Source organism: Ascaphus truei, chromosome 1 (assembly GCF_040206685.1).
Source record: "Ascaphus truei isolate aAscTru1 chromosome 1, aAscTru1.hap1, whole genome shotgun sequence".
Lineage (NCBI taxonomy): Eukaryota > Metazoa > Chordata > Amphibia > Anura > Ascaphidae > Ascaphus > Ascaphus truei.
Window position 1 is genome coordinate 109,584,905 of NC_134483.1, and position 15,415 is coordinate 109,600,319.

At 39.8% G+C, this 15,415-nt stretch overlaps 1 protein-coding gene across 6 annotated transcripts in view; it reads left to right on the plus strand.

Annotated features, from left to right (window-relative positions):
• SLF1 (SMC5/6 complex localization factor 1) overlaps positions 1-15,415 on the plus strand; it is a 144,614-nt gene that overhangs the window by 116,347 nt on the left and 12,852 nt on the right. For all 6 annotated transcript variants that reach the window (XM_075593191.1, XM_075593186.1, XM_075593214.1 and 3 more), the window contains 3 exons: positions 5,395-5,501; positions 8,781-8,873; positions 9,249-9,431. In XM_075593191.1, coding sequence (XP_075449306.1) covers positions 5,395-5,501; positions 8,781-8,873; positions 9,249-9,431 — 383 coding nt within the window. The remainder of the gene's footprint in view (positions 1-5,394; positions 5,502-8,780; positions 8,874-9,248; positions 9,432-15,415) is intronic.

Here is a 15,415-nt window from a genome sequence, read left to right on the forward strand (position 1 = left end):
AGTTCTTAAGATTGCGTCTCGACCTACAGGTGTGGGTCTATTCAGTTGCAAAAAATGATGCTCTGCACAAAGAAAAATCTTGAATCTTCCCAGGGTACACAAAACTTCACATAACCCTTCCTGACCCCATGTTAATACCATCCGAGTTATGCCTGCAGGTGTGTGTCTCTTGTGCATGGAGACCAAAATGTAGTGAAATTATACACATCTGTCAATAATAAATTGATAGCCCCAGTAATGTTCATGTTAGACAGGTTCTACAAGTGGAATAGGATTGTGTGCAAACAAAGTTGAATCTAACAACACACTTTTTATGAATGAAGCATTTCAAAGGCCTACTTCTCATTCCCACAAGTAGACTTGCCAATACTCTTAGCCAGGCATTGCCATGCACTGCAATATACCAGCATATAATTTAGATAGTACACTCTCCTAGGAAAAGATTAGTTTTCCTACTGTGTGACTTTGATGCACTTTTGAAACACAACAGTTTGGAGAGAGTAGAAAATCTATGTGAGCCAAGATTTCATCTTGAAACCAACATGTTACATCAGAGTGCACTATATTATTTGAAATTTTTGGGGTTTAATCGTGCTCCCTCTGGAATTTTGGAGAGAGAAACGTGGAGGGGGACTGTGGGAACAAGTCCCCATCGGAGGTTTGGGCCATTTTCACCCAATCTTAGTTACTTTGTTAATATCACTGTATTTCACGTTTTGGTGTTAGAATGTGATTATAACATGGCACTGGTGGAGGATAATTAACTAATAACATCCAGTTTTATGCACACTTTTACTATAATACTGTAGATGGTCACATTACGTGGGAATGGTTTACGCAGATTATTGGAGCTTCCCCAATGCAGTTATTAAAGCAGCGATCACTTCTTGCTCTTTCCAGCGCTATTTTTAGTTGTAAAATCTAATGCTCAGTCTAAGAGATGAAAGCCTTTGAAATATTACATGTCAAGGAGGTTAAAATGGAGCTCTCCCCAGAGCCCAATGCACTCTAAAGGTTACTATAGTAACATCAGGAGCTAGATATAAAAAAAATCAGGCTTTTTAACACTAAATACATTTTTTTACTAAAATATGAGTTACTCATATACACTTTTTGTGGGGATTGCTGCTTTAAAATGAATATTTAGTAAATCAAGGACAAATAAATTAGTTGGACTTTGGTGCTATTAATAACAAGGCAAACTCCAGCTAAATCCTTCACACGTTTAGCCCATCCAAAGGTGGTTGTTGTTGTTGTTGTTGTTTAGCAAAATCCTGGTATAAAAACATCTTTGTATTATAATGTTGGGAAGTTCTGTAGAATGAGTTTATACCTCAGCCCTATCCATTGTGTAATGGTGTTTCCCCACCCGGTGGGAGATTTGGCCATTACTACGTGTATGGTACATATACCTGCTGGTAACAGGAGGGCTGAGTCGTCCGCCGGAGATAGTGGGAACACAGGACTAGGCTTCTGGGGTTCATACATACATATTCTTTAGCAGTGCAGCGCCTCTATCTGCCGTTGGCTTCAGGGAACAGAAGGTGATCTCCCACGGTAGAACGATTACCTCTCCCCATAGTAAGATCACACACCAGGCAGGAGGTATAACAACAGGAACGGTTTATTGTCTTCACTGTACAGTACAGTAACAAGGCAGGTTACTGCCCGATGCAGTCTCACAGCTTTCACTGAAGGATGGTCCTTGGACTTACCCTACAGGCAAAGGACACCCGCAGCAGTCCCAGCTCTTCCCCGCCTCCTAGCAGAGTTATGGTCCACACTCGCTCTCCCCGGAGGGAAGAGGACTGGAGAAGGCCCAATAATCAGCCTCTCTAACATGTAACGTGCCTTCCTCAAGTGGGGGAAGGCACTCACGAATTTGTGGCGGCCCTGCGCTTGGGTACTCCCAGGAAGTGGGCACCGGGTCTGGCTCATGATTGGTCATGCCCAGGCCTGATGTCACTGCCTCCCGCGGTCACTCAAATGCAGCTCCTCGGAGGGTGAAGACCCCATATCAACTACTGGCAACCTGATTGTTCCAGGATTTACTGCCAGCACAAGGGCAGAATAGTAGCCATCAGGTGACCTGGCTACAATTGTAACTAGGATGGCATGCCTTACTGATAAAGCAATTGATCCAATTCGCCCTTAAAGCAGAGTATTCTGTGGGATTTGTCATTTTGCACATTAACATGCTTGAACCGGAAGGTCCCCCAGAAGTGGATTTGTAGTCCCTCGTCATCCACCTAATTCCTAATTGCCAAGGTATTTTGTCCGAGTATTCTTGTGCGGTGGACATAAAAAATGGCTGCACTGTCAGGTCTTGGTCCCGTGGCCAATAGAAAGTTGCAACTTCATATTTGTGACCCCCGTCGCGATGTTTGCATAGTTTTGTTTTGTATGGGTGTCAAAACTGGCGCACACAGACTACAAATATTTCAGGAACTTGAGGCTCCCCGGAGATCAGGGTATCACCAGTGAGCTTTTTTTGGGGGGGGGGGGGGGGGTTATTGCTTTCAAATGAGTCTACTATATTTGTTTTCAACACGTCTTTCATTGTGAACCACTTGATAAAAATGGTAGGTGTGTTTAGTGCACTTTGCTAACTCCAGGGCAACTTTTATTTTTTTGCATGGTGTTTTTGAACACAAGTTTTGGGGCTCAATTCCTTCCTCCTCCATTTAAATTCTGTGTGACCTTGGGCAAATTAGTTGAGTATTTAATTGTACGCACAATTATTGTGTGTTCCACATTGGGTTTACATGTAATGTTGTTACATAGTAGATGAGGTTGAAAAAAGACGTGTCCATCAAGTTCAACCTATGCTAAATTTAAACAACAGAAACTTCATCCTATATTTGTACTTACAATATATTGGGGAAGGCATACAAAAAAGCCTAGTGAAATATCATCTAATGATATCTTATAAGGGGAAAAATAAATTCCTTGCTGACTCCAAATATTGGCAATCAGATTACTCCCTGAATCAACATCCTTCCCATGTTTACTTATTTGGTATATCTCTGTATACCTTGCCTTTCAAAAATAATGTCCAACTATTTTTTTTTTACGATATCTATTGTATCTACCATGACAGTCTCCATGGGTAATGAATTCCACATTTGTACTGCCCTTACTGTAAAGAACCCTTTCCTTTATTGCTGGTCCTTTCCTCCAACCTTATGGGATGACCCTGTGTTGTTTCTACTGCCCTTGGGATGAATAGTTCTTTTAAAAGCTCCTTGTATTGTCCCCGAATATATTTGTGTACAGTTATCATATCCCCCTCTTAGATGCCTCTTTTCTAATGTAAACAAATCTAATTTAGCTAGCCTCTTCTCATAAATCAGATTACCCATGCCCTTTATTAATTTGGTGGCTCTTTTCTGTATCTCTCTCTAGTTCCATCATGTCTTTTCTTAGGGTTGGTTTCCAAAATTGTACTTCATATTCAAGGTGTGGTCTTACTAATGCTTTGTAAAGATGCATAATGTTTACTTCCCTTCCATCCATTGCCCGTTTAATGCAAGATAAGATCTTGTTTGCCTTTGCAGCTACTGCATGGGCACTATTGCTAAGCCTGCTGTCTACAAGTACTCCTAAATCCTTTTCCGTCAAGGATTCCCCCAATTTATCCCCATTTAATTTGTAAGTTGCTTGTTTGTTCTTGTTTCCCAAATGCATAACCTTACATTTATCTGTATTAAACCTCATCTGCCATTTACCTGCCCAAGTTTCCAATCTATCCAAGTCCTTCTGGAGAGAAATTACATCCTGCTCTGATTCTACTACCTTACACAATTTAGTGTCATAAGCGAAGATGGAGACTTTGCTCTCTATGCCAACCTCAATGTCATTAATAAACAAGTTAAAAAATCAGGGGTCCCAGTATTGATCCTTGAGGTACTCGACTCACAACATTAGCAGAACCTAAAAAAAACAAAAAACTTTTGTATAAGTATCTTTATTAGATCTATTACTTCTGCCAGTGATAATTAGCTCATTTTTACTAGTCACAGTGAAAAAATCTATTTGGACCAGTATTGTCTCTCCGCAAATATGTTACATTCTGAATGGGAAATATCACCTACATTAGAACACAATCTAGGTTCCTTAACTTACAGTATGTGGTAGAAAATCCCCACACCAATGGGGATTGCCATCTGTCTCAAGTTTAGCAGAACTGCCACCGGATTGGTTGGGAACATCCCAAATAGTTGGGACAACGCAATTTTCTGAATTTGGAGTCAATGTGCCTTCTCGTGTAGGTTTAGTAACAAGTGGGCTGGAAATTCATCTCATATGAAGAAGTAAGAAGGCAGATCTAATGTAGGAAAGCAGGTCACCTGAACATCTTAATTCAAATGATGCAATCTGTATATAAATTACAAGTGTGCGATAGTTGTGACAAGAACATACAGTGGAAAGTTCTGAGACCTGATGCATATAATTTAGTTATGAGCAAGAGCACAGAGGAAAGATTTCTAAGTAATCTGCACTCAAACCCCCAATAATGTGAGTAGCAAAGTACTAAGGATATATAGGACGGATCTGATCAAACTTAATTTTATTAAACACTTCAAATTCACTTTAAATTTAAGTTTTTTAATCACTCATAATCTGGATAAAGTGATGTGTTGTGATTATCTTTTGTGGCGGAACCGCTCTAGCCACCGCACATCAGATCCCTCCTACATATCTTTCGTACTTGATCCGTTCTGAGGTAAAATTGTTAATGTGCTACTCACATTAGCTGTGCATAATGTGGGGTTTGAGTGCATATTACGTAGAAGTCTTTCCTCTGTGCTTTACCCTGTTACACCGTGGGTGAGGTGCAAAGAGAAGTATCACCCACTTATGTTAAAGCTGTAGCAGGAGTTCTTCCTTTTTGACAAACATTTTTATTGGTTTTCCAGGGGGAGTACAACATTACTTCAATAATATTTTCGCAAGTCATATGCACCCGGTACAAAATGCACAAAACAAAAAGTCATTAAGAGCGTAACCGGTAGGTTGCGTTGGGCATACAGATAGAGGTACTCCTCTTAACTTCTTGGAGTAGGTAGAAAAGGACAGGCAAAGAAAGAGGGAGGAAAGAGATATAGGAAGGGGATGGGGGGGAGGGGTGGACAGGGAGAAGAGGGAAATAGTGTCGCCCTGTCGGAATCCCCCCCCCCCCCCTATTTATGTGATGTGACACTTTTGTTTCTTTTCTTGTTAGTTTATGATGAAGACAGACTAAAGCTGCCCACTTGGGTCTTTAGAAATAGAAATGTATCAGAGTTTACTAAATACAGCACAATGTCTATATGTTTGAGTGTGTTTATTCAAGTCTTTGGACCAATGGACACGCATATTGCTGTGATTTTAAAGAGAGTTAAACATCAACAGAGTCCTGTCGAAGTTGAGAAGAAAATCGATGGGAAGATCATTCTGCACCAAAGAAAATCACCTTTCTGCAGTGCAAGGGCTACCGCTTATCAGAAGGGGCACAAAAGGTATTGTGAATCTAAAATTGTGCAGTGTTCATATAGCTTTTGATTTCTTTTAATATGTATGCTTTTAAACATTAAAAATAAGTTCATGTCCTACATCATTACTGTCTCAACGTTGAATTGTTTGTCAGTATGTATTTCCATTGTTCCTTAGACAAGATACTGTCATACTGTGCATGTACTTTAGACAAAGTAAAGACTGGTTCATTGTTGCTCACTAGGAACACCAAGGACACTGAAAAAGTTGTGCTGGGGACCTCATTTTGCAAGTCTTCATTTTCAACTAGCCCCATGAAGTGTCTCTTGTCTAAGACTATCATGTTGTATAGAGACCCCAAAGCTTTGTAAAAATGAGTTAAAGAATAGCATGAAGGACACACGTTGCTTATTCTTTGTCTTTACTGAACACATTTAGATGGGGATATCATTGAGCTATCTCATGCTGATGTATCTATAATGATATAGTTATCCACACTTGTAGTCTATTCCTTGTCCATAGCAACTCTGATATGCATACATTATTTGATTTCAATAGCATTTATCAAAATGACAGTAAACGCCGTAGTATTTGACCTGCTTCTGTATTGTAAAAGGGAACTGATTGTCATTGACTAATAGAAGGAAATCCATGAGCATCGCCAAATCAATAATAATAATACAAAATGGGCTTTCTGAGCAGCCTCAATGGTTTAGGGTCGTAAAGCAGCAGTCCTTCCTCCCACCGAGGATATGACCATAACTTACATCATGTTATTATCTGTCCCCCTGCGCCTTAAGAAAATGAAAGAAAATGTGTGTGTAGTGTCAAAAATGATCATTTTCTAGATCTCTAGCATCTGAAGTTACCATGATAACCCTTTGACTGCACTATGCTCAACGAGAGCTCCATTTTAACCTCCCGGACGCATAATATAAACACTTGTGTCTTGGGAATGAAGTAGCAGAATTAATTTTAAAACAAAATATGTAAAAACATAGCGATTGATGCGGACAGCTGCGTTAAAATAACAGAACAATGGAATTTAATATTTCACACTAGGCGGGGATAGAAATATACATGTACTGTGCATTCACATTATACTGGGCCCTGCAACACCATGCAGCTTTTATACCCTTACTGAACACTTTATTCCTTTGTTCATTTATTTTATCTTATGGAATCGATGTTTTCATACAGTCTGAAAAATGTATAAGAGGATAATTAACGAGTAGGTAGAAAGATTGTGTCCCACATCTGAATGACTGACTGCAGGCTCAAGACGTGTATACATATCTATATAGATGGATGTGTACACACACACCACCCTCCTCCCCACTTCATTGACTGTGGAATATCAGCCATTGACCATCCTACCTAGCTAATCCACCACAACCTGTACTTGGTAGGATTAACATCTTCTGATTTGAAAGTATAATTTAGCCTTTATCTCTTTCAGACTTAGATATTTTGTGAACAAAGACAGAGGAGTATGCCATGTTACAGTGCTCAATTTTTAGCATATGGACTGTTTTCTTCTAGGCACTGAGCCCAGACGACGTAATTCATTTGGTTTTCATTCTAAACTGTATTCGAACCCAAGTATATCAGAATGAAATACTGCTGCAGTAATTCACTCAGGTCCCACTTACTACACACATTTTAATAAAATACAGGTTATAGAAGGCAGTACGTGGCCAGCACCAATTCCCTGATTTTTATTTATGCCTATATTATTTCAGTATGAATCAACTCCTGATTCAGGGGCTCACACAACAGAATCGCTTTGTAAATGCAAGATTTCTGCCTCCCCGCCCCCCCTAATTAGAGGTTCTATGGTACCTGGGAAGATTACCACATGAGCGTTTTCAAAAGGACGCCTTTCCTTTTTGGTACACCACCCTACAGTCACTTTTATACAGGCATTGCAAGGAAGTAAAGTATGATTGAGTTAATAAACACAAGTATCCAAAACATGGTGGCATACATTTTCAAATGATAGACTTTATATTACATTTTTATTTTGGCTTTACGTAGTCTCACTTAAATAGACCCAAATATAACTGCTGCGTGGAGATGAAGGTAATATGTAGCAGTACTTAAGGAAAAAAATCGCAGCTGCAATCGATGTTGTGTACATTTCATATACAGTTATTAATGGGGAAGTTCCAGTTAATGGGCCAAAAACACTCATCAGTGTAATCAGCCCTCTTGGAAATATTCAAGCACCCTTCAAGTAAAGATTTTACTTGCTTGTGTCCCAAAACAACTACCTCCCAATTATAATGCATCAAACAGATGATGAACCTGTGGTATTGAGGATTGACAGTGTGATCACGGAAAGGGTTAGATAAATACTGTAAAAATTCTCCCTTCTTAATAAAATATTTGTTTTATTAGATAACCAAGGCAGCGCATTTTTAAGTATTGCATGAGGTTTAGGTTTGTGCTGTGCGTTACATGAACAGTTACCCTACAGGTTTACTTCTCTGCATCGGCCCAGCACTGCATATAACTACAGCCTAAAATGGCCATGGTCAAAAAGACCACCATTGGAAAAAGATGAACATCTCAATCATGCCTCTAATTCTTAACACTGTATCTCCTGCTGGAAATATAAAATGTGTGAGATAAATATCACTACAAACTCAGTGCAAGATATTTAAACTTTCACATTAAATGTACACATGTACATGGTGTCAAAATATGTCTCGTTTCTTCTTCACATTCCTCATGGTGTGTCTCTACTTCCGTAGTCGAGACAGCTTACTGAGAAGCAGCAAACCATCTGCTAAAGGATTTGAAATTGTGAATTATCCATTACTGTGTAGAGGCACTCGTGCTTGGCCAGAAACATTCATTTGAATTAAGCTGTAAATGCTGTGTAAAAGGACGGCTCATGTAATGGAGGTTCATGAATAATTTTAAGGGAGGGCAACTACACACTCTGAACTTTTATTGCTTCAGAACTGAGTGTTTTTGGAGTTCACTGTTCATTTTGCGATTTTATTGTATGTCATAGAAGCTTTAAAACCTGATGAAAAGGAGGGGTAGAACTGGGAAATAGTGCTACCGTTAAACCTTTGGCAGCACAATTTCACTGCTGAATCTCTGCTAGAGCAGAAGATCTGTGCTGTATTATTAAAATATATTTTTAACATGTTTTACCTGTATATAGGAGTAGTTGTTTTCACATTATTGAGCATTGTGGCACACGGCCTGATAGCTTAGTTTCTTGCACTTTGATTATTTTTCTCAGTGATGTCTTTCCTTCTCTGGTATGATCTATGAATTTTTTATGCTAGGAGAGACAGCCCTGCATAAAGCTTGCATAAACAACAAAGTGAAGACATGTATTCTGCTGCTCCGTTCGCCTGGGATAGACATTAACGTAAAAGGTGAGTTTCACATATTTTTCGTCGGTTTTGACAAGTTCATGTTTTTCACACGTCCAGGCAAATGTTTTTTATTTTGTTTAAAAATGATTTCCACTTTTAACTATTGCAATGTGGAATGCAGTGATTTTTAGCTCTCCATCCATGATATTGGGGGATATGGTCGGTTTTACTTTTAGAGGGTATATTTTTTTGTTTTAACACACAAGTATTTTTTGTGTGTCTCTTTCTCTGATTTTTTAAATGGTAATGGAACGCCGTGGCGTACAGTATTATTCAGTAGACTTTGTATAACCTTCCTCCTATATGTTGGTGTACAGTATTATCGCTGCCTTTTTTTTGTTTGTTTTTTATAATTGTTGCTGATTTATACCTCAGACAATGCTGGCTGGACGCCTTTGCATGAAGCTTGTAACCATGGCAGCACAGAATGTGTCCGTGAAATTTTGCAGCGTTGTCCAGAAGTAGACCTGCTCAGTCATGTGGATGGTGTGACTCCCTTGCACGATGCTCTGCTAAACGGACATGTTGAAATTGGCAAAATGCTACTTCAGTATGGGGGTAAGCTAAATTTAAATTTAAACTAAAATTGCATTTTGCTAATGTATGCTTCTTTCTACTCCGACAAACCATTCAATAAATTGATGACTATAAAACATCAGGTACTTTTGGTCAGTTCTGTTGCATAGTTCGTTTGCTACCCTTTATGCAGAGCAGTCAGGCTTTTACTTGTTTGCTGTTTATAGAAGTGTCTGTTTTGTATTTAAATGTACTAAAGTACTTTTATGTCAGTCCCTGTAGTGGTCTGAACATCCAGTGAACCCCATCTATCGTTAAAACGGCATACATGTAAAATGGAATTTTGTGCATGGCCGTAAACAACATTTTTGTATATGTGTTTATTGTATATTCATAGAGTTTTAGGTCATTATGTGTGCTTTTATCAAACCAACTAAAACAATAATAATAATTTTTTCACTCTTTGGCAACATTTCTGTTTCTAACAGGAAACCGGGTACTATAACAAAGTTAATGTATGGTAGGTAGGCAATGCAATTAAACTCGGTTACATTGTTTAAGAGGTCTTTAAAAATAAATGTGTTAAAGTGTGTAAAATTGTTAACCACCAAGTAAAATGTGTTGCATATTTTAAAAGGTAATAAAAAAGGGTTAAGGTTTTATTCTTGTATGTTTAAGTTGTGCAATGATGTTATTCTTTCAACAATTATGCACACTACTATGTACACTGGTGCCCCATAGACCTGAATTTAATGCCAAAATGACCCATGGGTGAGCATATAATGCCTTATTATTATTATTCATTTAAAAATGCACTGTGGGATCTGACTGGTTTATTTGCAGGTGTCTCCTGCCCTCTAAAGGCCATTTGGTGTCTATATTGATGCAATAAAAATACCACTTGTGAGCACATTCACATGTCTCAGACAGGTCTGCAACCGTGCCTTTCCCCATCATCTCTTGGCACACAATGCTTCCACTGCAGGTAGAGATTCTGGGTAATGACATGCAAATGAGTACTCGCAGTGCATCACGTTTTGCTTCTTGTCCATTTTAACATATACCCCTCTAATCTTATGCCTGCCGTATTACACAGGTATCTTAGCACAGCCTGGGTTAAAGAAGTGCATAGCTAGTAAACAGACACGCAGACATAACTTTTTTTGTGTCTATATTGAAAGTATTGGATCTGTGTAGTCCTCTCATTCTTGATCCTTCTTCACATTTTGTATTTGCTGAATCATTATGGTTTGTTTACTAGGTGTTTTATTTATCAACAGAGGCATGCTTCTGACATGCCAAGCCAATACCTGGTTAGACTTCAATCAGTCTAAACTATGTACAGTAGCAGCAAATTCAAGATTAGACTCAGATTAGAAATGGCACAGCACTGACTGATGTACAGTTTTCCCCAGACTTGTGGGAAGAATAGGTAGTGCATGCGCCTCTTGTTTCGGGGTGAGGAGGTATACTTACACTTGCATTCATCAAGGTCTTCCAGCACTAGTTCATGTAGCATACAGTCTCATATCTGCCTTTGTCTCTTTCTGGGGGTTGGCGTGCCATGTAATCTGACACTAGTGGGTTGAGAACCACCTTAGACATTCAAGATGGCTTCACAAAGTCTTCAAAAATAAAAAAGGGAGATTTTGAATATATTCTTAAATGCAAACTGTAAGAGTCGTTGTTGTTTTTGTTGGTTTTTTTGGCAAAGGTTAAAGACCTTGTCATTTACTATTATAAAACCAGAAACAAATGACTCATTGAAGCTCTGACTTGCTACTTTACACTGTAGTCTGTTTGCCAAATACACATCCTATATTGTATATGCTCTTGTCACTTGGAAGGTGAAGGTAACTTACATCATTTGGTATGCTAGAGCAGTTATTGCAGTACTAGCAGTGGTGTTTCAGGTCATGAATATGCTCCATTAAATATATATTTATACTGCTCTACGTAAAATGTGTCTGGGTTTGTTACACTGACCTTTTAATGAGGGGTGTATGTGTACAGTATGTATATATCACAAAATAGTGCACAAAGTAAGCACAACACTAGAGAAACACAATATGGCAAGTGAACATATCCTATATAAGAAAATATACTTCACACAAACCCACAGTTCAATGAAAGAGACACAGCACTGCAGAATATGTGGTCAAGGCAATATGTATTACATATACACTACCAAAAAATAACTGTTTTGTCCCCTATGGAAACGTTACCCAATGAAGGTTCCATAGGGGAACGAACCATTTGTTTTTGTGGCCATCTGATACATATTGCCTTGATCACATCTTCTGTAGTGCTGTGTCTTTCATCAAACCGTGGGTTTGGGTGAAGCATATTTTGGTTACGAGTGTGTATGTGTGTGTATATATCCCTCAAATCCTTATCTCACTGCCTCAAAGTAGTGGCGAGGGTGGCAACGAAGATGTATAGTGGCACCTGTGCTGGTGAGTTTACCATGCTATGAATATACCCCCAATATGGAACACACCAAAAGCAATGGCCCTCATACTCCAGAGGCTGGAATGTCCCTGAGCTTTACAGCATTCAGGAAGAAGGCTAAAAGGCAGTGAGTGCTACGTATCCCTGTATGTTAAACAAAAACAGTCATTCAAACCAAAACCTTGCTCCTACAACTGCCAGACTCTATCCAGTGAAGCAGCACTGCAAGAACTGGAAGACTAACTGAAAAGCTTATTGATGGCCTTAGTGAAGTTAGAAGAAAAGATTACCTCATTGAGCTCAAAAGCGGACACCTATTCTATTACAGAGGTACAGATAATAGAAGAATCAGTGGATTAGGCTTCATAATTAACAAGAGATGGTGAAACACCATAGTGGATTAGGAAAGAGCAACCCGAATCATCATTCATTTGACAAAGAGATACAGACTTCACACAATCCAAGTGTATGCACCAACATCAAGTCATGCAGACAATAAAGTGGACGACTTCTCCCATGAGAATTGTCACTTGAAGATAGTTATGGAAGATTTCAATGCAAAGATTGGTGCCGATCAGAAAGAAGAAGCATCGGTTGGTACATAAGTATGGTTACAGTAACTGGAATGAACGTGGGGACAGATCTGCGGAATTTGCAGAATGTGACATCTTCTACCTCAATGAATTCATTCTTCAAGAAGAATCTAAATAAAAAATGGACATGGAATGGACCGAATGGGTCAAGCATGAAATTAACTACCATATTGGCCCGAATATAGTACAACCTCGCACATATGATCCCTACTGTTTAGAAGGTGTTCTACATGAAAAATAAAAGGTATTAGGCTGCGCATATAATAAGAGTAGTTTTCCGAACGACATTTTTAGGAAAAAAACATAGCACTATATTCGGGCCAATACAGTACAGTAAGTCCTCGTTTTACGACGCTTCGCTTTACGACGAATGGCTTATCCGACGCTGTCCAATGCATCCCTATGGCCGGTTTTACGACGCCAAAATGGCTTATCCGACGCTCTTATTTATGCCTTTAAACATGTCTAACAGTTTTATTATACAGTTCTGGATTCAATAAATAGAATCTTTACATCATGTATGTGTGTGCAGCATAATCTTATTGTTTGAGTAAAATATTTTGTGTATTTTAGCATTAAAAATCCCTTCAGGAACGGAACGTTTCATTTAAACAGTGTTCCTATGGGAAAACGGGTTTCGCTTTACAACGTTTCGCTATCCGACGCCATTTTGAGTAACGCATTGCGTCGGATAACCGAGGACTGCCTGTATATCCTAACAAACAAGAAACATGACTGAAGACTGCATGGTCCTTGACTGTTTGGGCAGAAGGTGTGGTCACCGATTTGGTTCACTGCAGATTACATCTGAATACAAAATTGGAAAGAAGAAAACTGATTAAATATTAGATAAACAATCAACATCAATAACCTCAAGAGTAACAGCAGAGAATTTCAATGTAACTGTATTATGGTGAAGACAGCAATTGAAGGTAAAAGGTTAAAGAAGACAAAGCAGCGAGTTATGGTTGGGAAGAAGTAAATTGTTGTACTCCAACAAGATGTTGGATAAACCTTGAAAAATGTGCACTTATAAAAAGAGTTGCGGACTAATACATGAAATTGTATGTGAACACAGACAGCATAGGGCATAATCCAGCAGAGGACAAGTGAGAAGAAACCGCCATGTGTATCCATGTACCATGTGTATTCAGAAATGAAAAACCAATCAAATTCATGAAGAATCGGAAGGCTTCAGGGGAAGATGAAATTACAACTGACATCTTGAAAGAAGCTGTGGAAAAAGTAGAAAAAATCCTTGCAAAACTCTACATGCTGCTTGACGAACAGGAAAATTCCAGAGCATTATAGTAATACCATAGCTATCCTCTACTCATCCCCCTTCTGCCATTCTTTCTCTTTAAATCCTGGCTTTCTTTCTTTCTCTCCTCAGACTCTCCTGTTCTTCTCCTTTGGGACTTCAACTGCCACATTGATGACCCCTCTCTCCCTTGGGCTTCCCGCTTTCTCTCTCTAGCCTCTTCTTTTGGCCTTTAACAGTGGACTGGAGCCAGCACCCACATGGATGGCCACTACCTAGAGACCTGGTTTTCACCAAAAACTTTTCTCTCTGATTTCTCAATTTCCCCCTTTCCTCTCTCTGACCATCACCTCATCTCATTTTCTCTCTCGCTTCTCCCCTTCTCCATCTCCCCCTCATTTCTGCAGAAACCTGCACTCTATTAACCTACCAGCCTTTGATTCCACTTTACGCTTCTCCCTCTCCTCTCTGTTCTGCTACAGACCCTGACAACCTGGTCAGGAACTACAACTCTGCCTTATCCTCCTCTTGATCTGTATGTCCCGCTTTCTCTCTGCCGTCCTCACCCTTCTAACCCCAGACCCTGGCTAAATCCCCACACACTCCTCTACTCGTTCCTCTAAACGCCTCTGGTGGAAATCTCACACTCTCGCAAACTTCGTTCACTACAAATTTATGCTATCCTGTTTCAACTCTGCCCTCTCTCTGGCTAAATAAACCTACTTTTCTTCCCTAATCAACATGCACAAGGCTAACCCACGCCAACTCTTCTCTGTCTTTGACTCTCTGCTCAAACCACCCTCAGCTGCCTCTTCTTCCTCCATCTCTCCTCACTGCTGACTATTTTAAGGAAAAGGTGGAATCTATATGTCAGACCATCCCCTCTGTTTCCTCCTCCCATCCTACACCGCTTCCTAACTCTCCTCCTGCCTTCCTTGACTCTTTCTGCGGTCTCAGAGGAGGATGTGTCATTGCTGATCTCTTCTTCCTCTACCACGTGCCCTCTTGACCCCATTCCCTCCCATCTCCTAAAACCTCTTGCTCCTACTATAATCCCTACGATCACACACATTTTTAACTCCTCCCTCTACTGTGGTACCTTTCCCTCCTCCTTCAAACATGCAACCGTTATACCATTACTCAAAAACAGCAAGCTTGACTTTACCTGTCTTTCTAACTATCGACCTGGCTCCCTTTTGCCTTTTGCCTCTAAACTCCTTGAACGTTTTGTATTCTCTCGCTCTTCTTAACACCTATTCTCTCCTAGACCCTCTACAATCTGGCTTCCGCACTGCTCACTCGACTGAAACAGCCCACACTAAAATAACTAATGACCTCCATGCTGCCAAAGAAGAGGTCATTAAACTCTGCTCATATTACTCGACCTCTCTGCAGCATTTGACACCGTGGACCACCCTCTTCTCCACATTCTCCATACTCCTGGTATTCGTAACAAAGCTCTATCCTGGATCTCCTCTTACCTCTCCCATCATACTTTAAGTGTCTATTCTGCTAACACCTCCTCCATCGGTCTCTGTGGGGGTACCCCAGGGCTCTGTCCTGGGACCTTTTCCCTTTTCTCTGTGCACACTTTCTCTAGGTGACCTAATCGCATCTCTTGGGTTTAAATATCACCTCTGTGCTGATGACACACAACTTTACTTTTCAACCCCATACCTTACACCTGTTGTACAGACCCACATTTCTGAATGTCTCTCTGC